The 24,108-nt window shown below is 39.7% G+C and overlaps 1 protein-coding gene, 2 long non-coding RNA genes and 1 pseudogene across 4 annotated transcripts in view; 2 read left to right on the top strand and 2 right to left on the bottom strand.

Annotated features, from left to right (window-relative positions):
* The window catches only part of LOC148369628 (nucleolar protein 4-like), a 59,932-nt gene extending 36,121 nt beyond the window's left edge, over positions 1–23,811 (top strand). The window contains exons 3-8 of the mRNA XM_088331740.1: positions 6,075–6,481; positions 9,931–10,131; positions 11,903–12,091; positions 13,394–13,507; positions 13,724–13,955; positions 16,187–23,811. Coding sequence (XP_088187866.1) covers positions 6,075–6,481; positions 9,931–10,131; positions 11,903–12,091; positions 13,394–13,507; positions 13,724–13,955; positions 16,187–16,407 — 1,364 coding nt within the window. The 3' untranslated portion in view covers positions 16,408–23,811. The remainder of the gene's footprint in view (positions 1–6,074; positions 6,482–9,930; positions 10,132–11,902; positions 12,092–13,393; positions 13,508–13,723; positions 13,956–16,186) is intronic.
* Positions 1,818–10,171, bottom strand: LOC148369630 (uncharacterized). Its single transcript, XR_015850029.1, has 3 exons — positions 9,849–10,171; positions 9,306–9,392; positions 1,818–2,256 (listed from the first exon to the last, which is right to left on the bottom strand). It is a non-coding gene; the product is annotated as an uncharacterized LOC148369630 (long non-coding RNA).
* On the top strand, positions 6,628–6,771 carry LOC148369631 (U2 spliceosomal RNA; annotated as a pseudogene).
* On the bottom strand, positions 13,565–16,812 carry LOC148369629 (uncharacterized). Of its 2 annotated transcripts, XR_015850028.1 has the most exons (5): positions 16,692–16,812; positions 16,453–16,630; positions 16,184–16,392; positions 13,889–14,015; positions 13,565–13,821 (listed from the first exon to the last, which is right to left on the bottom strand). It is a non-coding gene; the product is annotated as an uncharacterized LOC148369629 (long non-coding RNA). The 2 variants fall into 2 exon arrangements; XR_015850027.1 differs by having other exon boundaries at positions 16,184–16,630.
* Positions 23,812–24,108: the final 297 nt, after the last annotated feature.

Here is a 24,108-nt window from a genome sequence, read left to right as displayed (position 1 = left end):
ACATTCTATCATTAGATAGCAGTAAGAAAAACTGACACACCATTTTAGAGGTATCGAATATTTGTATTTATTTTTTAAATCATTTATCTTCACGTTTGTCATCATCTTCTATTTTACAAAAAATGTTCGTAATTATTGACTTATGTTCGTTTAAAAAAGCCACTTTACCGACTCACAGTTAATACGTCTTGTATAGTACAGCAAGTTTTTTGAAAACAATTTACATTTCTTATTTTGTTTTTAACACCCATCCATCCATTATCTGCACTGCTTATCCTCAGTAGGGTCGCGGGGGTGCTGCAGCTCATCCCAGCTATCTTCGGGCAGGGGGCAGGGGGCAGAGGACACCCTGATCTGGTTGCCAGTCGCAGGGCACATAGAGACAGACAACTCACCTGCTCATTCACACCTACAAACAATTTGGACCGGCCAATTATCCTGTCATGCATTTTTTAGAATGTGGGAGGAAACAGGAGTGCCCGGTAGAAAAACCTAAGCAAGCAAACTGCACAGGAAGGCTGGTTGCTGGATTTGAACCCATGACCTCAGAACTGTGCTGCTGATGTGCTAACCACTCATCTGAGAATGTTTGTGTTCGTCTGCTGTTTTACAAAAAAATATTTCTTAAATATTGATTATTGTCCTTTTAAAAAATCAAATTCTTTGCTTAAAGTACATGACGTCATCTGAATTGTGCTTCATTCCCTACACTGAAAGTTGCAATCCCTTCAGGCAGAACTGTACTCATCATTAAACATTTTCTAATATTTTTAGTCTTTATTCGACTCTATTTATCAGTTAATGAAACTGCTGGCACAACTAAACAAACGGAACCGTGGCGCAAGGGTGTATGCTCTAACGCCACCGCGTGGCTATAATGCACTATTGCATGGGCAGAAATCCTCCCATCCGGTGGTGTGGCTTTCCTTTGTCTTCCTTTTACATTGGGAAATCACGTGACACCCAGGAAGTTGATTGGGGGCGGGGGTATGTAAGGTGGGTTTCTTATGCTGCCACTCCCTTAAAATTTTATTTATGTATTCTTTTTAGGTCAATCAGATTGTAGCTTTCGCCTGTGGGTTACCAATACTCATGTCAGAGTTAACTATTAAAAGGAAGGTCTGTCCTCGATTTATGTATGCTTTATATTCCTGTATCGGTATTTAGAGCAGACCGCATTTATGAATCTTCACATAGTTCTCCATGCATACCTCAAGTGTATTTTGCCTCCCTTCCCCCCATCATCATCATAATCATCATCATCCTGCAACATCCTCCCCCCTCAGCCATGACCCTCTCCCTCCACCACACCCCATCTAAAGCTACCCCTCCCACCCCCAACATGACCTCTTTCTCTTCCTGTCTCCTTGCCCTGCACTAGCCCCCCCTCCAACACTCACCACCTCCTCTGTCTTTTTCATCATGAGACGGTATTTTTGTTCAGTAGAAAATTGACCACAGTTGCAACTATCATGACTGTAATGAAATTTCATGCAATTCTGTATTTGTCATGTCTGGTGTAGCCAAAGAAGCCAATATCATAAATGTATACTCAAAGAATACGATTTTAAAACAGGAATTCTTCACAAAATAGAATCTGTTTTGGATTGTGTACGGAAACAGAAGAATGTAGTTAACTATGATCGTCACAATGCCCAGACATCAAAGCAATGCTAACACATGCTAGACTACACATTGCTGCTTTACAAGGTTCAAACACTGACTAGATCTAAATGAACAAAACAAGGAAGAGGAAAAGGAGGACATGCCAGAATGCCAAGTAATTCCAACTTCACACACAAAAAAGACGCTGGGAATTGAATTGAATCGTCTTTATTGTCATTGATAAGAACGCCTTTGTTAACAATGTCATTGTACGCAATGGGTTTAGACATGGCACTACCGGGTAACCATTTATTAAAGACTTGAAAGAGAAAAAAAGAGAAAAGAATATCAGGATAAAAGGCAGAAAAAAAAATCAAAGTAGTGCTTAGAGACTGGCCTAAGTTAAAATAGGGCAAAGTTTGTGAATGAAAAAGAAACAACAACAACAGTGCAATGAAAACAAATGCAATAAATGCATCTAGGCAGCAACAAAAACAGGCAGAAAAAGAAGTCGCAACAATGTTTTTTTTTACAGTTTTGTGTGCTCATTTATGGTGGTGATGGCCCCTGAGAAGAAGCTGTCTCAGAGAGGGCAACAGGTCAAAGAGGTGGTGGCTGGGGTGGGAAAACTCCTCTATGATCTTGATGGCACTGCAATGGTATCGCAAGCCGTCAATGTCCTTTACACTAGAGAGCAGCTTATGATCTTCTGGTTTGTGTTGATTACTCTCTGTATATTTAAACTAAATAATGTTCTAACTCAAAATAGCTCTAACCAGAAAAAAACATAAAGGAAGACAATGCTGGATATGTTGGAACACAAGCTACCTCCCCCTGATTAAAACATGAAAAGAGACAACACGACATATATATATAAAAATCCAACTCGTTCTAACTGAACATAACATGAAAGTAGACAACACAAAAAATATACCAAAATACCAGAAGAACAATGAGACTGCCATGACAAAGAGACCAACAGGTTCACTTACTAAAACGACGCGAACAAAACATGAAACATAACACAGAAATACCGACTAGTTTTAACTGAACAAAACACAAATAATAGCAGACAAAGGCAACAAACATCAATCCGTCCTAACAGAAAAAAAGAAACATTCCCATGTGCAAAAACGAGTGCAATGAAGACGAGATACTGAAACATAAGTATAACTATTTTTACGATACTAGCTTTAACTAAACGGAAACATGAAATAAGTGCAATTCAGAATATTTTGGGACACCTAACCAGCTGTAACTGAACAAAACATGAACCCAAATAACTTGTATCTGATATCATAACCTTGAGAAAAACCTTTGTGATTTTGAATTCTTATGAATTCAAAGAGCAAAATTCCACAGGAAGCACCAAACCCACATAACAAGACAGTACACAAAGTACAGAAAAGGAAAATGTACATGTGAAGTTATCATTAAGTTATGTCGTTTCCTCCTGTTTCCTCAGATTATAATGTATAATTTACTTATTGAAAGTGTATAATAATGATGATGATGAGGATAGGAAGAAGTGTGCGTAAATAATGGGTCGATCTCGATACTCTTGTGAAATTGAAAATAAATTTATATTGTCTGTATACAAACTTTATACTGAAGCTTGTTGACACAATGTCACCCTCTGCTGGATGTATGAAAAATCTGTCCAAGAGCATGTTTTCATGAGAAGTTTAAAACCCTCAAAATAAGACGAAAGGTATATAATCATAAATAAAGATGGTATAGTACAGGGATGTCAAACTGGTGCCCCGCGGGTCGGATAAGGCGCACTAAGGGATTGAATCCGGCCCGCGAGACAACGCTAAGAGAAGCGCAAGTGAAAAATGATCTGTAGGTGGAAACATATCCACTTGATGTTGCCAAAGCCAGGTGCCTCTCACAAACGCTGTACTTATATTTCTCTCTCTCTCTCTCTCTTTTTCTCCCTTTTTTCTCAATATCTCTCTCTCTTTCACTCTCTCTGTCTTTCTTTTTCTCTTTCTTTGTTCCTCTTTGTCTCTTTCTCTGTGTCTTTTTACCTTCTTTTCCTCTCTCTTCCTTTTTTCCTTTTCTCTCTCTTTTCTCTCTTTATTTCTTTCTCTCCTTTTTCTCTTTGGATTTTCTCTTTTTCTTCCCCCTCTCTCACTCGTTCTTTTTATCTCTTGTTTCTTACTCTCTCTTCTCTCTCTTTCCTTTTTCTCACCCTCTCTACTTTTCTCTCCCTCTCTTTTATTTCTCTTTTTTTTCCCCTTTCTCTCTTATCTACTTGCCCAGCCCCCGAGAGAATGTTTGTTCTATTGAGTGGCCCCCGGGTTATAATGGGTTTGACACCCCTGGTGTAGTAATGTTAAGTAGATAAATAGATATAGATAATGAATTTTTGTCCCATTGACAGAAAATGTTAGTGAGTTCTAGTATTATTTTTCATTTAATCAAAATATACTACTTTCAAAATGTAAAGTCTAGCTTTTAAATTCTCAAAGAAATAAAATGTTTAATTTACCAATTCTTGGCTATATTGTACGCTACGGTTGCAGCTAATTGGTTGCGCTGTCTTGGGATTCTTGAGCAACTTTTGTTATTATCTATGTTCATTGTTAATGCTGACTACGTTTTGTGTATTATTCTCAATGCAACATCGATGCACCTTGGGTTATCTCTTGTGTAGCCCCTTCTCAAGGTTTCCTACTTATCCTCATGCGGAGGTTTTTTGAGTTTTTCTTTGCCCGCATGCCGGTTTCAGATCAGGTGTAATTGTGGCCTGTACAGTCCTTGAGGCATTATGTGATTAAGTGCGATACAAATTAATCTGAATTGACTTAAAAACATGCATGCGGAGATGGCTGGGATGGGCTCCAGCACCCCCGCGACCCTATTGAGGATAAGCAGTGCAGATAATGGATGGATGTTGACATTCTGTGCTGGCAGTTTTTTAAGTTAAGGCTTTAGCTCTGTGACCTTAGTGGTGATTAGTGTTTCAAAAAATTATTAAAAATAAAAAATATAATAATGTATATTCTAATCCAATCTAATCTAGGTTTAAAACACTCTTCTATTCTATAGCATATGAATAACCTATATTTTATGTTGACAATATCTGTGTATAGTTTGTCATTGCAACATCCATTGCAGCCTGGTCACCAAGGAAGGTTGGATTACCTCATGTGCGGTCTCTTCTTAAGGTTTCTTCCTTTTCCTTATGTTGAGGTTTTTGAGTTTTTCCTTGCCCTCGTGTAGGTTTTAGATCAGGGAATGGTGTTATGGTAGTCTTTGGTTTGCAATGATCTGTGGTCTGTGCAGCCCTTTGAGACTCTTTGTGATTAAGGGCTATACAAATAAACATGACTTGACTTTATGCCGATATTTTGTTGAAAAAAATGATTGCTTATATTTCCCACGAAAATATTCAATTTCTTTCCCCCCGATTCACAATAAAATATAGTTACTTTGTTAAAAATAAAGACTCGTGTGCGGTCCCTTCTGAAGGTTCCTTCATTTTCCTCATGTTGAGGTTTTTGGGTTTTTCCTTGCCCCCATGTAGGTTTTAGATCAGGGGTTAATGAAATAATAGTCTGTCATTTTCCAATAATCTGTGATCTGTGCAGCCCTTTGAGACTCTTTGTGATTAAGGGCTATACGAATAAATATGACTTGACCTTACATTATCTCTTTTCCCCTTTATTTTATTATATTTTTTTGTTGTAAACAAAATATTCCTGTACATTTATTGGAGTGCTTTGGGGGTGTGATGTAATGTTCTTTTTTTATAATATTCTTTTATTGTTTTATTTTTTACTTATTTTTTATGCATGTCTGCAGGTTTTGTTATTTTGGGTGTGGAGTGGTGTCTTACTTATTGTATATTTAATGTTTTTATACAGCACTTTGAGTTGCATTTTTTCATCTCATTAGCTGCACCGCTTATCCTCAGTAGGGTCGCGGGGGTGCTGGAGCCCATCCCAGCAATCATCGGGCAGTGGGAGGGGGACACCCCGAACTGGTTGCCAGCCAATCGCAGGGCACAGGGACACACAGGGACAGACAACTCACTCGCTCAGTCACACCTAGGGACAATTTGGACCGGCCAATTCACCTGAAATGCATGTCTTTGGAATGTGGGAGGAAACCGGAGTGCCCGGAGGAAACCCACGCAAGCACGGGGAGAACATACAAACTCCGCACAGGAAGTCTGGAGCTGGATTTGAACCCACACAGGAGGTTCCCACGACCTCAGAACTGTGCTGCACACTGGGCCGCCGTGCTGCCCGGGTTGCATTTTAGTGTCTGAAAAATGTTTTACAAAAACATTTTGAATTGATTTTTTTATGATATCATGTCGTCAACTATTATAACTTTACTAAAAATATTTTGTAATATAAGCTACAAAACCTGAAACACCAGTGGAACAGGAGCATTTTTTGGGTGGGTCTTTATTAAAATGTTTTAGTACCTCAATTGTCCCGCTTTCATTTTAGACGATTCATCGTCGGAAAGCGGCAGCGGGCTACCAACCCTCACGCCCCCGTCCTCCTCCTCGGCAGGTGTGGCCCGAGATGCTGAGGTCGTCAACGGCAACTGCCGTCCGGCCCCTTTGGACTTCAGCACGCCCACTTCCTGGTCTTCGTCCTCTGAGGACCAGCAGCCCGTCAACCTGAGCGAGGCCACGCCCACCAAACCAACGCTAGCCACCTCCCACCTGCCCGTCACCGTTTCGCCGGCTGCCGCCGCCCTGCTAGGTGCTTTGCACCCCAATGTTCCCGAAGAGCTAAGACGGAAATACCCACTGGGGGCCAAACCCCTGTTGGCTCCTCACCCCGCCCTGCCCGTCCCCCACGCCTTGCACGCTGGGGACATTGGATTAGACCGAGATTATGGGGGCAAGGTGAGTTTTAAAAAATACGTCATTTCTTACTACCGTAAATTTCATTGCAGTACCTGCGGGAACGGTGCAAAAGCCGTACCGCAATTATGTAATTTAAGAGTCCCGACTAGGACCCTAACTTGGCCTTTGGCCTTGATGCTAGGTCCTTAGCTTGGCCTTTTGGCCTTTGTGTACTTTCTATGAAGTCACTATCTTTGATTTTTGCATTTCGGAGATGGAATATGAGCTTGCTCTTTCCACTCCACGCATCGGCCCGGTATTGCAGTACCTCCGGGAACGGTGCATTCGCAATGAACGCAGCAAGGCTTTAGGGCTAGGACCTTAGCTTGGCCTTTTGGCTGAGAGTAAGTGTCCCGGCTCCTAGGCTTTGTAGCGTATTATGAACTGACCGATAACGGATAATGGATAATGAATAACGAAGATAGATCAATAACCCTTAAAAACCCCCACTAGAGCGTACCTGATTAAAATCCGCGACACAACTTTTTTTGTACACGCTGCACCGGATTTTAGGCTGCAGGCTTAAAAAGCCATAAAAATAAACTCACTCCCATCCATTTCTTATAATTAAAAAATTAGCGGGAAATGTCTAGTACAGAAAAGCAACACATTGTGCCGTGATAAAGACACTCGTTTGCGAACGGTCACCACAGCAGTCAATATTAATCACCTAGCACAGCAGTCAATCTCAATTAAATTGACAATGACATATACGGAAGACTGGCAAAAATTTCAAAACAAAACTGTACTGTACTGAAAAAAAAATCTGAAACATGTACAATCTGTACAGCCAGTACACATGCTGAGCCATGCAACTGATCTTAAGATCTCCAATCCCTTGCACATACGGCAAAGTGATCGAGAAGTGACCAAGTATTGCTGTTACTACATAAAAAAAAAATCATACATAAATGCTTTGAATCTTTCTGACAAGCGGTGCCGGTTGATTGAATATTTTAGTGTGGCAGCAGGTGACCAATTATCGGGTATATTTTTCCTTTCGGGAAAAGAACTGCGACTTCAAACATACTCAGTAGCCTAGATGGTAAGGCCGCCCGCTCTGAGACTGGGAGGTCGCTGGTTCGCGCCTCGGCCGAGTCATACCTAAGACTTATAACATTGGTAAAAATGGCGGCGCCCTCTGTTGGCTGCGGCTGCATCGGCTCGCTACAACGGGTCAGGTGTATCGACATTTCGTTCTGTGTACATTGTTACAAAGAATGACAATACAAAGGAAATTATTATTATTATTATTATTATTATTATTGTGTACCCCTCCTAGTAACTAGTGTCGGCATGTATTATGATTTTCATGTACAGTAAAAGTAAGTTTTTCGCAGGCGTTGCATTCCAAAAAGGTCTAGTGATAGTCAAAGCCTACGAAGTAAAAGTAAACCAGAGAACAAACACAATTAAATGGTAAATGGTCTACATTTATATAGCGCTTTTCAAGTCAATGAAGACCTCCCAAAGCGCTTTACAATGTACTTCACACTTACCCATTCACACACACACCAATAGGGAGTCAGCCATGCAAGGCGCCTACCTGCTTATTGGGGGCATTGGGGATTCAGTGTCTTGCCCAAGGGCACTTTGACATATAACACGGAGGAGCCGGGAATCAAACCTGCGACCTCCCAAGACGACCACTCTACCTCCTAAGCTAATGCTGCCCTATAATTAAGCAATTAACTGGCTCAAGCATTTATTCAGCAGGTAAAAGCACCATAATTTATTATTGTTTTTTTGACAAATAATTTCGGTACTGTCAAATTATAATTCGAAAAATAATTCTAGAGAATCACTTCAAAAGTATAAAAAGGATTACATGATTGTAAAATGTGTTACTGATTCTTTAAATGATTGATTAGTTCTCAATCAAAAGATTAGATGTTGCGCCTTTATTTTCAAATACAAATGAGAAAAAATCCAAGGAAATACAGGGACAGTGAATTGCAAGAAAATAGCAAGAAAATGTGAACTTTAAAATCACAGTTTGCGATTTACAAATTCCAAATTTGATCCTGATGAATTAATTTTTCTCACAAAATATATTTCCCAAACTCTTTGAAATGTATGAAACGTTGTCATTTCTGTTTTTCATCCTAATCTTGAAATGGCCACAAAATGGGTAGCCAATATCCTATAATGCAGGGGTCACCATGATCGGGCTCCCAGACCCCTGGTAGCCCCCTATTGACCCTTAGCACACAAAAACGTGACCTAACCACATGCCCGCACAATGACGGAATGCAATAAACCGTAGTAAGACAGTACTCGTGGGTGAGGCCAGTAAACAGTATAGACAACAACAATAAAAGTTATACCATTCAACACCATTGGTAATGACTAGTCAAGTGAAAATTGTGCAGCTGTCGGATGGGGTGGCTTACTTTGTCCAAAAGCACAAGGAGAGGTATTTTGAGTAATTGAGGTTAGCAGCGCTAGCTACCGATCTATACCTTCTTTCTCCTGACATATTCAATCAAATCGGCCAGTCGGCGTGTTCTCAGTCCACACGATCTGTACCACTAGATTGTAAATGGAGTATCCCCATACACCGGCACTGATCTTAAAGTTTATAAAATTCTTGATGCTTATCAGTTCTACAATCTCAAATAAACTGTAACTGAAATTTGCTCAAAAAGTCTTTTTTTTAGCCACAGTAGCACTAGCTAACTTATTGGTAGCTACATTGAGTGTATTTGGCAAAACCCGATTGCGCGTTCACGTTAACAACAGTGAGATTCTGCAGGGGAGTCGAAGTTAGCCACCACACCCGTGCTACCTAACATAAAATTAATTTGAAATGCATAAAACATACCTTGTAAAAAAATGCTCGCGGCAAATCCTGGTGTACTTCAAGGGCTGCCGGCGCCTCCGTTTGGTTGCAGATAAACATTGCCGTCTTCTGTTTTCGTCAAAAGAGATACGATAAAATACCAAATTGGGCTTAGAACCTTGCCGGTTTGCACAGCAAGGAATCACCATCATAAAAAGTTATGTTTATATTCCTGTCGTGGTAATTGTTTTTTGCTTCATCTCAACTGCCTATTCAACTACCAAACGCTCAAGTGCTTCTGATGTCTGCCATGGCTCTCATTCTGCCAAGGAGGTCAACAAGAAGTCACGCGAAAAGAATCAAGGAGACCTGAGTTGCCTGTAGACTTCCAACAATATTTTAAAAAACAGCCTATAATTTATATATGCTAATCGCTCCTGTGCCTACTTGTACCTTATTTCTAATACTGTTATTACAACCTGGTAAAACATACTAATACCATATTTGGTTATTTTAAAAAATACATGTCAAACTTTGTCCTAAATACTAAAAAAAATATATCTTGGCTTCAAAGAGGATGCTGACCCTTGCTGTTTAAGTCCCAATCCTTTAAATAAAGCGTCTACGGTTCTTCTTTGATGTCATCTTTGTTTGCGTTTGCCTTTAGTCTCCGGTGTACAGTTCCGGCGGCAGTTACGATAGCATCAAAATGGAAGCGAGCGCCGAGGACCTTAGCGCCGGCCGTCTGGGGGCCCTCGGGGTCCCTGTGGCCCCTGAAGATGAGGACGACGATCATGACGAGCACGACGACAGCGACAAAATCATCGAGGCCGAGGGCGTCGACTCAGAGCGGCTCAAGGCTTTCAATGTGAGTGAACGGGCTTGTAGCTTTATCTTGTGTTCCTCAGATTTCCAAAAGAGGACGCCATTGTTCTACTCTATAAAATAACGACCAGTCTCGTTATTTTAAGGGAGCTACACAATTATTAATTCACAGTTCATGGATATGACGATATCTTTCCATTCGACCGAAAACACAGTCACAGTTTGGTTGATATTTGATTAAAACATTACTAAATGTATTCATACTAGTCATTAATCATACATTTCAACAAGATGGAAATTAAAAAGACATGGGTTTTCTTGAGTGTTTGAACTTGAGTGGTGGTCAAATTGTGGAACGAGAAAATAGCTGATGAAAGAAACGAGCAGATATTTTCTGTATCGTTTGAACAGTGGGTGCTTTGAGGAGAGTGATGAGTAACCAGAGTATGAGTATGGATGTAAAGAGAGGACTGGGTGAGAGTGTGATTGTGCCAACTTGTTGTATGGTGCAGAGACTTGGAGCCTGAACGCAGATTTGAAAAGGAAATGAAATGTTTTTGAGATGAAGTGTTTGAGGAGTAAGGTAGGAGTGACAAAATTGGATGGAATGAGAAATTAAATTTGGAGAGACAGAACTGGAGTAGTAGTGGAACTAAGCAAGCATGTTGATATGAGAGTACTCGGTTGGTTTGGACACATGGAAAGGATGGATGAGAGGATCTACAGAGCAGAATTAAATGGAAGAGCAAGGCCACGATTGACGTGGATGGATGTGTTATGAGTGCACTGGAGGAAAGAGGTCTAAATGTAGCGGAAGCGGGAGCTCTTGTTGCTGATAGGAATGAACGGAGAGGTGTTGTTAAAGGTTTGTTTGGACGCGTTCTAAGGGATGGACAGGGCACCCGTATGATGCGGCAGGGGTAAACCAGTGAAAACTGTCGGGCCCTTCTGTTGAACAGAAGAGTGTGTTGTGTCACCCTGCCCCAAATGAAACGGCCGCTTTCTTGTGTCCCGTTTCATCTGGAGGGACGAAAGCATGACCAACTTGGGTGCCGAGGTGCTTAACTTGTTTGGGCATTTGGGTTAGCCTTGGTCAATTTTTTTTGTGACTTTTTCCCAATTTCTTTTCCTTGTTTTTGTATATGTTTGTCTTGGTGTTGGTCACCCCTCTCGAGGGATATGTCTAAGGTAGATTGATAGTGTTTGAACCGTTTGATCCCAGCACCAAAATTGTCAGTTGTCTTTTTTCCTGTTGCGTTCAAGGAGAAAGAGAGACCTCGTGACGTCAGCGACCCCCGAAAGTGTGTTTGTAGGAACCTGCAATGCTACTTTCTCTCAAGCCGAAGTAGTTAAGGCCTTCTTTATAAATAACTGTTCTCATCTAGATGCCAAAATGGTGCAGATAGTAGGCATAAATCTAGAATCATCACACAAAGACTAACCATCATTTCTTTGATTTCAAGTTAACACTTTGACAATTTGCGTCTTTATTATAAATTAGTTAGGTATTTCATTTTTTCCTCAAAAGAATTGGAACTTTCTTGTTCAGATGCACACTTGTGGATGACTGGAATGCATTTTTGAAGCTGTCTATCAGGGGCGTAGAGAGAAAGTCGTACGTCTGTCTAAAAGGGGGCGTAGGTACTCCAATAATCAGAGAAAAGGGGTGTCTTTGGGGATGAAAAGTGTGTTTCTAAAGTTCCTTCTTGGCTTCTGTAGCTGGAGCTCACGGTGGGAGTGGGGCTTCAACCTACAGGGGATATTGTAAGAATCCAATGCGACCTGAAGCTAACTTAGCGAACGATGCTCTCCAGATGTTTGTGCGTCTATTTGTGGACGAGAACCTAGACCGGATGGTTCCCATCTCCAAGCAGCCCAAAGAGAAGATCCAGGCCATCATCGAGTCCTGCAGCAGACAGTTCCCAGAATTCCAAGAACGCGCCCGCAAGCGCATTCGCACCTACCTCAAGTCCTGTCGGCGAATGAAGAAAAACGGCATGGAGGTAAAATTATTTTCATTTATTTAAAAAACAAACTTATTCAGTATTTAAAGGATCCCATCCATTCTGTACCACCTACTTATTTAACTTAAGCGTGGTAGTTTTGTATATTCTTGGTATTTCAACCCATGAGCTATGCACTTTGTGTATTACCTGAGTCACCTGTGAATAGTTTTAGTTACAATACATTGCAGTAACATCAATGTTCATTCATAAATAGTTTTTGTTATTTTATTTTTCAAATTTATATATACTGTACATTCTAAAAAGTATGATCAACCAAACCACCTGTGCTGTTGAAATGTATTATTTGTTTTGAAATCACTGTGCGTATTCTTGGACTTCAAATGTATTGCTAACCTCTTGAAATACTATTAATCTAAAAATCACAAAATGGTCTTTGGGGCGGTATACTTATTATTGTTTTGATGTTTTTCATTTGTCCAAGAAGCAATTGCATACCTCCAAACACTAACGCTATACGCGTTAGACTATCGCTTTTCTCCCCTTAATAACGCTTACTGATTCAGAAACCGCCTTTTAAAATGAAATCAACATGCAAAAAAATCGACTAGAGAATAGTAATTTTCAGTCCATGGCTGCTGAATTTCGTCTTTGTGCGTGAATAAATTGCCGCAACAATTGCATGAGATTTAACGGAACGAATCATGAAAGGTAGAGGACACAAGACACGTGACAGCACGTCGATAAAACAGAACGTGAGTGCCATCAAAAACAATAAAATTGTTTCCCAAACTAGCAAGCATTAAACAAAATATGAACGGCATGAGGGCGTTTGTCGGAATACTTTCTTGTTCTAACTGAACAAAACCCGAAAGGAAGAGGATGCAAGGAGCATAGTTACGCATGCAAAGACTTAATACATATTGTTCCAACACCAACCCACTCTTAACAAAACATGAAATGTGACATCACAATAAACATTCCCAACAATGGACCGAACAACAATGAGAGTGACATAATGACAAAATTGTTAAATATAAACTGGAACACTTACTAGCTCTAACTAACCAAAAACCTGAAAGACAACGCAGAAAATGTTGGAATATAAATTGGTTCTAACGCAACAAAACACAGAAGCAAAAGAATAATTCCCCCAAATTGACCAGCTCTCACAGAACAAAAAATCAAAGAGCAAAAAAACATTAAATACACCAAAAGACAGATCATGACAACACAGAATGTACAGAACATTAAAGTGTAAATGTTGAAAAGTACTGTATGTATTTACCTTTTTTTGCAACAAAGAAAATTAGCTGATAAAAATTGATGCCCTGCCCCCAGACACGCCCAACTCCGCCCCACCTCACCTCTGCCATGGCAGAAAACATCCTGGCCGCCGCCTGCGAGAGCGAATCGCGTAATGCTGCCAAGAGGATGCGTCTGGATGCCTACCACGTGAGTACGCTCGTCAACATTTAGCATTGTTAGCATCATGCTAACACTACCATGTGAGGACGCTTGTCGACCCTTAGCATCATGCTAATCCTACCCCGTGCGTAAGCTATTCAACATTTAGCAGTGTTAGCATCATGCTATGACTACCGCGTGAGTATGCTTGTCAACATTTAGCATCATTAGCATTGGGCTGACATTCTTCTTTGATGATTCCAGGACGAGCAGGTCTCGCTGGACAAACCCTCAGGCGGGGGCGGCGCCCCCAGAGAGCCGGCATCCCTCGTCCAGTCGGCTTATTCGCTGGCCGCTTCCGCCTTCGCCAATCAGGAGCCACAGGTTTATATAAATGGCGCCGGCTTGAGCTACGGTTATCGTGGTTACCTGGGAGTGGGCGGGGCTGTCCAGCATCCTGTTTCCCTCGCTACAGGCGCTGCCGCTCAAAGCAACGGTGAGTGGGCTTTCATTTTGAAGTTTGAACATTTTATTGGCAGCTCCAGATCCTTTTATGCTGATAAAGATATAATCACTACTTCAGTTAGCACCGCTAATGCAGATGAGGACAGTTGTGTTACGAAGCTATTACCTACCTTTGCCAATGTTAGAAACTAATGGTTAGTGTTGCTTGTGCCTCCAATGCAACAAAGCTAATATTGCTAACTAGGTTAGCGCAATCAATGCCCCCTATTCCGCAAAGATTATGATGCTAGTGACTACCTTCGCTAAACCTTAGAAACTAATGGCTAGTGTCCTTTGTTGCATTTACCAACATTTCCAAAGACTTTGCCAAAGTGAGTAGTTAGTTGCTAGCTTCAGTTGTTGCTAGTATTTAACTATAGCGCTTTAATTCTATTGCAAGTGGCCAATTCGTCTCGCCCCACCTATGTATCCGACGTCACCAATGTTAGTAACTAGCTAGTGGCTAGTGTTGTTTACTCCTTGACTTTAATGATGGCTTCAGGGACTTCAATGCTATTGAAGCCAAAAACATCAATGCGGCTAGCCCCACTTGTGTATCCAACGCTGTTAATGGAAGCATAATATAGTGGTATAGTGTCACCAATGCTAGCCCAGGTAAGGGCTGAACTCAATTTTGTATCATATTGACAAATTTGCGTTTCTCTAAAGTCACTGATGACAGCAGCACCACTTATGTGACCAATGCTGCTAATGTTAGCAGCTACCTTCTATAATGTTAGAAGCTAGAGGCTGGTCTTTGTTGTAGCAATTCCAGTGCTTCTAATGCTGATGCAGCTAAGGTTGCTAATGCAGCTCTCTCAACGTTTTCAGCCAATTCTGCTAATGCTTTCATTTAGCTTCCCGGTAGTTAGCAGGGAGTTGCTAGCATAGTTTGTTGCCAGCACTGCTATTGCAGCTAAAGTAGCAAATGTTATTCATGCCACTTATTTGACTGATGTCCCTGGGTCAGCAGCTAACTTCACCAATCTTGCCAACTAGAGGCTAGCATCGCTTGTTACTTGCATTTAACAGCAGCTTCTGCACGTCTAATGCTAATGCAGCTTAAGTCCTTTTTAAAGATTTTAAAGTTAAATTATCAAGCACAACTTCAGCAACTCTTGCCACTTATGTTAGCAGCTAGCTTTGCTAACGTTGCAAGCTAGTGGCTAGTGTCCCTTGTTTGTATCTAACTGCAGCTCCATCATTTCTAATGGTAATGCAGCTAAAGTGCAAACAGCTCTGCATATGCGGCCGATGTTAGCAGTTAGCTCCACTAATATTACATGTGAGTGGCTAGTGTCACTTGCTACTAGCATTTAACAATAGCTCAGTGACTTCAATGCTATCGTAGCTATAGACACCGATGTTAGGCCCACTCATGCATCCAATTCTGCTAATGCTTGTGTTTAGCATCCCTGAAGTTAGAATATAGTACTATTGCTTGTTACCAGCATTTAACGATAGCTTATGCCACTTTTATGATGTTGCAGCTAAAGTCGCCAAAGGGGCCTGTATCACTAGATACTTGCATTTAACAGCACGTCCAGTGCCTCTAATGTTAATGCTGCTAATGTCGCTAACGACTCTAGTGCAATTCATGCGACCAACAAGTTAGCAGCCAGCTTTACTAATGTTACCAGCAAGCAAGCATGTGGCTGATGTCGCTAATGTTAGCACCCAGCTTTATTAATTTTACAAGCTAGTGGCTAGCGCCTTTTGTTCTTTGCATGTAACGGCAGCTCCAGCACCATTGCTAAAGTTAGCAGCTGGATTAATAAATATTACAATCTAGTGGCTACCTGTTGCCTGCATTTAACGGCAATGCCAGCACTTCATCTAGAGCACCTTTGGCGGCCAAAATAGTTATCAGCTAACTTCACTAATTTTATAAGCTAGTGCCACTCATGCGACTGATTTTGCTAGCTTTGCTAATCTTGAAAGATGGTTTCTAGTGTCGCCTGGCACTTACATTTAACGACAGCTTTAGTACTTCTAATACGAACGCAGCTACAGTTGCTGCTGCAGCAAGTGCCTCTTATGCGGTCAAGACCATTAATGCTGCCTACACGTAGCAAATAGCATCACTACACCGTTGAAGCAGAGTGTAACTTTGTCTGTTTCAATAGAAACAAAATAAAAAAAAAGGACCTTTTCTAAAGTAAAGGTAGGTAAGATCTTTCCTAGCATGGCATCCTAAATGAATCATCTCATTTTCCTTACCAGGTCCGACGGACCTCAGCATGAAGTCCCTTTCTTCTGCTAACATAGCCGTCGCTAACAACCACTGCCTGGGGGGGCGGGGCAGTGGGGGCGGGGCTTCGGCCCAGCTCAGCCAACCAGAGATCGCGGCCGTGCGTCAGCTGATCGCCGGCTACCGAGAGTCTGCTTCGTTCCTGTTGCGCTCCGCCGACGAGCTGGAGAACCTCATCCTGCAGCAGAACTGAAGGGCTCGGAATTGTGGGAAATGTGTAAAAAGCGGGACGTCCTACCGAGTGAGGTGAGGAGCTCCTCTCAACTCAATCAGTGAGAGCTTCCTCTCGGACATGCCGGCTTGTACATATTCGCACTTTTCCCGCTTACTTTCCCGCTACTTCATATGCACCACGAACGCCTGACTCCCAGAACAGGAAATACCTCAATCATCCGCTTCCTGTTCCCACCCCGCTGCTGTAAATACAAGACGCAAAGGATGAAAACATGCTAAATGCTAACGCTAATACTTTATTACCTCCCACGCTCATGTGGTCTTCACATTTCTATGGACCGGCGGACCACGTGGTCTTTGCTTTTCTCCCGGATATCCTCCGGGGTTTTTTTCATGGACCTAAAAAAAAGCCCCTGCTCATCCTGGTCAACCGCGGGAAAAGGAGAGCGGCTGTCGTTTTGCTGCTAACGAAAGAGGCGGAGCCTAGAAAGACCACCAAAAGCTTTCTAATTTTAAGTGTCTTTTTGCAACAATATCGTCGATTACCTTGAAATCGCTTTTAAGTTGACATTTGTTTTATTGCCTGTCAGCAAGCTTACTGCGTGCAGTTAGCGAAAAAAGTTGTCTCAATTTAACAAAATATACTTTTGTATGAAAAACAGCTAACTTGAATTGAAGGGGATTGCTCTTATAATTTCTATCAATTATTGACTACATCACTGGTTAGTGCTAAAAAATTGCTAATATGCTAATGAGTCACCATGGTCTGAATCAATCACCAAGCTAACTACGTGCAATTCGCAAAGATATTTGATTTACTTCAACAATGTTTTCTTTGATCGTAAAAAAAAAACAGCTAACTTGAAATGGATTGTTTATATCATTTTTATGAATTAACTACATCACTGGATAGTGCTGAAATGTTCATGTGATGAGTGACGTTTGCCCGAATCAATCACCAAACTGACTCATCAGTTGGCAAAGAAGTGTAGCCTACTTCAACGACATGTTTTATGTGAAAAAAACAGCTAACTTGAATTGAAGTGGATTGCTACCGTTTAAAAAATCTAAAACGCTAAGTTCTTGAGTCATCTTGGTCTGGATCAATAACTGAGCTAACTACGTGCAGTTAGCGAAAAAGTTTAGTTAAACTTAATAAAAGTTAATTTAAATTGAAGCGTAATATTAATACATTTTAGAATTGATTATATCACGCCATATCTGATATGCTATTGTGTTGAGTCACATTGGTCTGAATCGATCACTAAGATGACAACTTACAGTTGGCAAAGACATTTAGCTTACCTTAACGATGTATTCTTTTATATTACAAAAATGGCTAACATGAATTTTATCGTCAATATCGTTCAAATTTATAATTGACTACATGATTCTATTGCGCTAATGTGTGGATTCACTTTGTTCTGAATTAATCACCAAGTTAAATCCGTGCGAAGTTGAACTTACTTCAACGACATATTTCATCTAAAGACGCTAACTTAAACTGAAGTGGACTCTTAATGTCATTTGTATTTGAGTACATCACTGCATAGTGCTAATATCCTAACGGATAGAGTCATGTTGGCCTAAATCAATCTTCAAGCTGAGTCAACAGTTAGGTAAGCAGTTCAGCACCCACAACCAGCATGAAGTGGATTGTTAAAATAATTCATATCAATTGACTACATCAGTGAGCTTATGTGCTAATGTGTTCAGTCATGTTGGCTTGAATGAATCACCAAGCTGACTCAACAGTTGGCAAAGACATTTAGCTTTCTTCGACTATCTGTTCTTTTATACAAAAAAACCCATCTATCCTGAATTGAAGTGGATTGTGAATATCATTTATAATTGACTACATCGTTGGTTAGCGCTAATATGCTAACCAACCTCTATGTCTTGCGAGAACATTCCTTGAAGTCGTTTATTTTTACACACAGGAAGTTTTACTCTGATTCACCTTAAACTGGGTGTGAACAAACTTTAGCTATTGTTTTTAATCTTATTTAATTAGCACAGTCTGAAGCAGCCAATCAGAAGCTTCTATTTGTCACCTTAAAAAAATCCTATATTTTTATTTCAAACAGACTTGCCTACTTGCATGACCGGTGTTTGAGTCAACAACGTTAACGGTTTCAAGTTAGCATAGCATCATATTGAACGCTGTTATTTAAAAACATTTGTCATCAATTTTGTACTGCTAAATTATTTTAAGATAACTGGTGGTCTTACATTACAGAAAGCGAGTGACCTGCCTAATTAGCGTGTGTTTACTAAGTTGTTCTCACTAAAAGACAAGCTAGCATTCTTTCCCCTTTACTGCCTTCTCACTTAGCTTTCATATAATTTATCAGAACTTTCAATACAATGGTTTTCTGAGATCAAGGTTAGCTTAGCATCTAAGCATCTTCTTTTTTCAGAGCCAAGTTATCAGCACTTCAAGTAGTCTTCAACGCATTCATAAATTAAGCTAGGTCAGGGGTGGGCAAACTTTTTAAGTTGTGGGCTGAATTGCGTCAAAAACATTTAGCAGAAGGTCGGCGCTAGGAAGAAAAAAAAAATAGGACTCGATTTTTTTTCCTATGAAATACTGATTAGTTCGAATATAGTTGTTCGAGTAACGAGGTATCACTGTATTAGTACTTTATTTAGGTTTGTATGTATAATTATGTTTTTAAAGTTTATTTTAGGCGGGTCGGATTAATATCCCTGTATGTGGCCCACTAGCTGTAGTTTGCCCACCTCTCAGCTAGCTCATGCTAAGCTAAAAAAAAGGAAAAAATCCGTAAATAAAGACTGTGACTTTGCCAAATTGGTCTTGACTGTGTTTACTAGTGAATAGTTAAGTCAGAAAAACAAACAATACTTCGAATACAAACAACCTGACGCTCAGGTCAAAATTTGTAAAGACAATTGGTTTCCGACTGTGTTGTATTTTTGTTTGTTATATAGTTTTTTTGATTATTATTTTTTCTACCACAATGCAGCTGATAATCACGATGTTCCCTCAATGCCATCATCGCTTTTGCGGAACATTCCCGATTTGAACTGTGAAGAATGTTTTGGTTCTTGTTTTCTTTTGAAAAATATGCAAAAAAAAAAAGGGGAGAAGAGGTCAAAAGTGTGGGGCAGGGGTCACCAACGTGGGACTCTCAGGCCCCAGATAGTCCCCTACCTAAGAGAAGCCTGTGAAACAGGTTTTGAAGATAGCTCACCAGTAATGGTTTATAGTGTTTTTCTAGGAAATGTGATCAGTGTGTTAAATACATGATAAATTATTCCGAAATTATTTTTGAAATTAGCCAAAAACATATTTACGTAAATCACTCAGTACTGAGCCTATTGTAACCCCACTTATGATTACAACCTGGTAGTAACATAGTTATAACATGATAACTGTCAGCCTTTGACGCTAAATCTCTAACAAAAAGTTTTGGTGACCCCTGGTAGGAAACATTTTAAGTGACGATGTCATGTGACCCGTGTGCGCTACAATCAGGTTCTAAAGGTTCTAAGCCAGGAGTTGAGAAGATATGTCCCAGGTACTTTTCAAAATTGCACTTTTAGTCATTTTCGGCAAAAACGTTTTCGGTTCCAAATGCTATCCATCCCCAATTTTTTGAGATTGGTTTTTTTCTGATATAAAAATACGGTCAAGCTATTTCAGAAAATTCTCAGCGCGATTTTTGTCATTATTCACATATGCACCCACATGGTGGACCCGGCCCCAAATGAAAGCCAGCTTCACGTGGTTCACCTCACATTAGTAAGGCGTGACATCATCACATCATCTGTTTTTTCAGAAGACTTTTTTTTTTGTTTTACTCTCTCTTTCAGACACAACCGAAATTGCACTTTCGGTAATTTTCGACAGAAAATTTTTCTTCTTAAAAAAAAAGTTTGGTGAATCCCGATGTTTTTTTTTTTAATCCTGTTTTATTACAATTTCATGATGTTAAATTACATTTTCTCATTGTCTGCAACAATTTTTTGGTTCCAAAAATTTGGCACACCCCTAGTTTTTTAAAATTATGTTTTTATTCCGACAAATAATGAATCCCAACCTAGTTTGAATCTCAATTCCAGACGTTCTGCATGCTCCCTCGAGTTCTTTCCCACATTCCAAAAACATGCATGCCGATTCATTAAATACTCGTATGCAGTTATAAAAATGAGTTCAAAATTTGACGACCACTTTAACATCACAATCCAGCGAGCTAAAAGTCAGCTTATGTTGCTTTTAAGACTCAAAACTGCCCTTTGGTATAAATGTCAGTATGAAAGTCCAGGGTGTACTAAAACTTTAGTCTAAAACTTAATAGGGAATGGTAATTACAATAAAACTAGCATCAATGTTTTTTCTTCTTTCTTTCTGTGGTGGTCCATGACTTCTGGTTCCTGAGTTGGATCACTTGCTCAGCCTCACTCAGTGGAAGTGTGATGTTTACATGTACAGAACTTTAACTTTCATCCCCGTTAATTATACCTTGCTCTATTTGTGATGCTAGTAGTGATGTAACAGCTAGCTAGCACCTCATAGGGATGTTAACTGTGATTCTAGTAGCATTGTTGAAAAATTATTTGCTACGATCTTGTGTTCTATTTGTGATGCTATAAGTGAGGCTAACAGCTCACCAGCGTCTCACTAGCTAATTGCATCGTCAAACAATTGTTACCATCTTGTGTTATCTTTTTAATGTTATAAGTGATGCTAACAGCTTGCTTGCATCCCCTGAGGATTCTAATTGCATCAAAAAATATGGTTTGTCACCATATTTGGTTATATTTGTAAGGCAAGAAGTGATGCCAACAACTCGCTCGCGTCTCATTGGGATGCTAACTGTAATGCTAAGGCATCACCAAATAATGTTTCGTCATTATCTTGTGTTCATAGGGATGTTAACTTAGTAGCATTGTTGAACAATTATTTGCTACAATCTCGTGTTCTATTTGTGATGCTACAAATGATGCTAACACTTCCTTGCTTCTCACAGGGATGCTAATTGCATCGTCAATTAATTGTTTGTTATCATCTTGTGTTATATTTGTGATGCTATAAGCAATGTTCCCTCTATGCTTCTTCGGGTCTGAGGGTTCACACAAAATCTGTGCGCATCACTTGGAAAGACGGTGAGCAATATCAATCCTGAGTGTTGCAACCAAACCATTATCAAACATGTCCAAAACCTGAGATCAAGTTACATTTTGCTGTGTTCCTGGTAATGCAAAAATATTTTTACATTTAAATGAATTGACTAATGTACTATTAGATTAGCTTGTATGGCCCACCAACATCAGTTGTTGTTACAGCAACTTTTACATGAGATTTCAATTTTTCCAAATGATCTTTTCTTACATGATACTAACATTCTGGGGGATCTATTTAGTTGGTTGCACGTTACAGAACTATTTTTAATCACACTTATTAGTTGAAAAACAATGTTGCAACAATATTGACTTGATATATTCGGAAATCATTTAATTGCAACACGAGGCAGATCAAAGAGACCCCAAAAAAACGGCCCTTTTTCTCTCTTTTTTTTCCTCGACTTTTTCTTCGTTTTTCCCCTGCTTTTTATTTGTTTTTTCTCGTTTGTTTATTTTTTGCTAGCTTTTAACTTCACTTTTTGTTGCTTTTTTTCTGCTTTTGGTCGCTATTTTCCTTCCTTTATCTTTTTTACTAAGATTTTTACTTTTTCTCGTTTTCTTCTCTTTACCCTTTTTTGTTTTTTCTCTTAACTTTTAACTTCTTTTTTTATATTGGTCTTTTTATTTTTACTATTTTGTGCTTTTTTTCCTCGTACAATCCCCCACCCCCTCAAAAAAAGAAGTCGTTTTATTCACAATGTTATATGATAATTGTAACTATATGGATTAAAGCAAAAAAAAAAAAAAAAAAAAAAAAACGACCTCAAGCGCCGTTTGTGAGCCTAGCCGAAAAAGCCAGTTCTCGTAAAATAGACGGAAACTATTGTGACAACAACAAAGTGGTCACGCTGGTAAATTACGTCATGTAGCCATTTAGTCTAATTGTGCAGGCGATAAATAAAGTACACCAGACATGACATTTTATATTTTAATGTTGCAGTGATAAAGAATGCTTTTCACGGCCTCTCTAGGAAACCCCCACCCATTTTCTGGTACGCGGAGAAGGCATGTCCAGCTCACAATTGTGCATGTGTGCAGTTCAGAGGGAACATTGGCTATAAGTGATGCTGACAGCTCTCTAGCATCTCATATGGATGCATCATCAAACATTTGTTTGCTACCATCTTGTGTTACGTTTGTGATACTATAAGTGATGCCAACAGCTCGTTAGTATCCGACAGAGATGCTTAGTGAGTTCATCAATTAATCATTTTCTAATATCTTCTATTTGTGATGCTATGAAAAATGGTGACAGTTTAGTATGATCTCACAGGGATGCTAATCGCATCTTCAAATAATTGTTTGTTACCATCTTGTGTTCTATTTCTGATTTTTTGGGGGGTTGTTTTCTTCACTGACATGTTTAAAATTATATTTAACTGTTTGCTAGCATCTAGCTATGCATCGGTTTGGGGTGATTTTTAGCGCTTAGCCATTGACACCTGCTGGAATGCTCCTAATAAAGCCAACAAGCAAATATATGCTTGTGGTTGTTAGTATTTGAAATACCTTAATTTGACTATTTCAAATTCATGTGATATTTTGTTTTTTCCACAGAAATGTTAAAGATTCTCTTTAACCGTTTGCTAGCATCCAGCTCTTATTAGCATTTAACCATTGCCAGTTGAGGTAATGCTGATAATTCTTTAATTCCTGACTTAAAAATGCAAGGTAGGAGTCCCGAATGCATTTCCAGCATCAAGCCATAAAAATGTTGTTTTTGCATCACTCCACGCGCGCTTATAGATGACACGATGCGATCATCTACGGGTGCTAAGAGCTAGCATGTTTGTTCTTTTTGTTTCTTCAATTTTGGGAGTGTTAGGGCCGGGTAAGTTATGTACAAACTCAAACACACACCAAGCGGTGTGAGAATGAAAAGCCATTGAGACCCCAATTTTAGGGGGCTGTTAGTATATTTAGCGATGAAGAAGGCTGCAGATGACACCTCAGGAAATGAAAAACAACACAACAAGGTTTTTGTACAAACTCTCATTTGCTGCCCTCTTTGATACCATTTTATATTTATTGTCTTTCTTATTCCATATGACGGTGGACCTACTGTGTTCATAGATGTTCTGTAAATGAAATTTTATGTTGTGTTTTGTCTGAGAGAACATATCATGTCAACAATCGATGGTATTTTGTTTTTATTCCCAATGCGCTAGCACGGCGGATAATTTTTTATTTTTTTTAAGTTTTTTCCTTTGGACCTCCTGAAATGTACAATACAAAGCTAAATATACTAATGATAATAAAAAAACATGTGTCCTAACCAGCTCAACTCCTTTGCCTTTTAGAAATAAGCACTGTGTGTATAATATAGCGAGCCATGGTGGTGTAAAAATATTTCATTTATTTCAATACAACACTATGGATTAAAATAATAAACATGATTTTAATTTTTTAGTGATGCCATTTGAAGAAGCTGATACGTTTGGATGCCATCTCACTAATACGAAAGCCTGAATGACCCTTTGGCAAAGCTAGCTTGTCCCGGTGGTGCTTTTAGCACTTAACGGCCACTTCCCTTTCACAGAAGAGCCCTGCGTGTGATGGTCGCCGAATCCGT

Source organism: Urocampus carinirostris, chromosome 3, assembly GCF_059441175.1.
Source record: "Urocampus carinirostris isolate Australia breed hairy pipefish chromosome 3, RoL_Ucar_1.0, whole genome shotgun sequence".
NCBI lineage: Eukaryota > Metazoa > Chordata > Actinopteri > Syngnathiformes > Syngnathidae > Urocampus > Urocampus carinirostris.
This window is presented reverse-complemented; position numbering and strand designations above follow the sequence as displayed.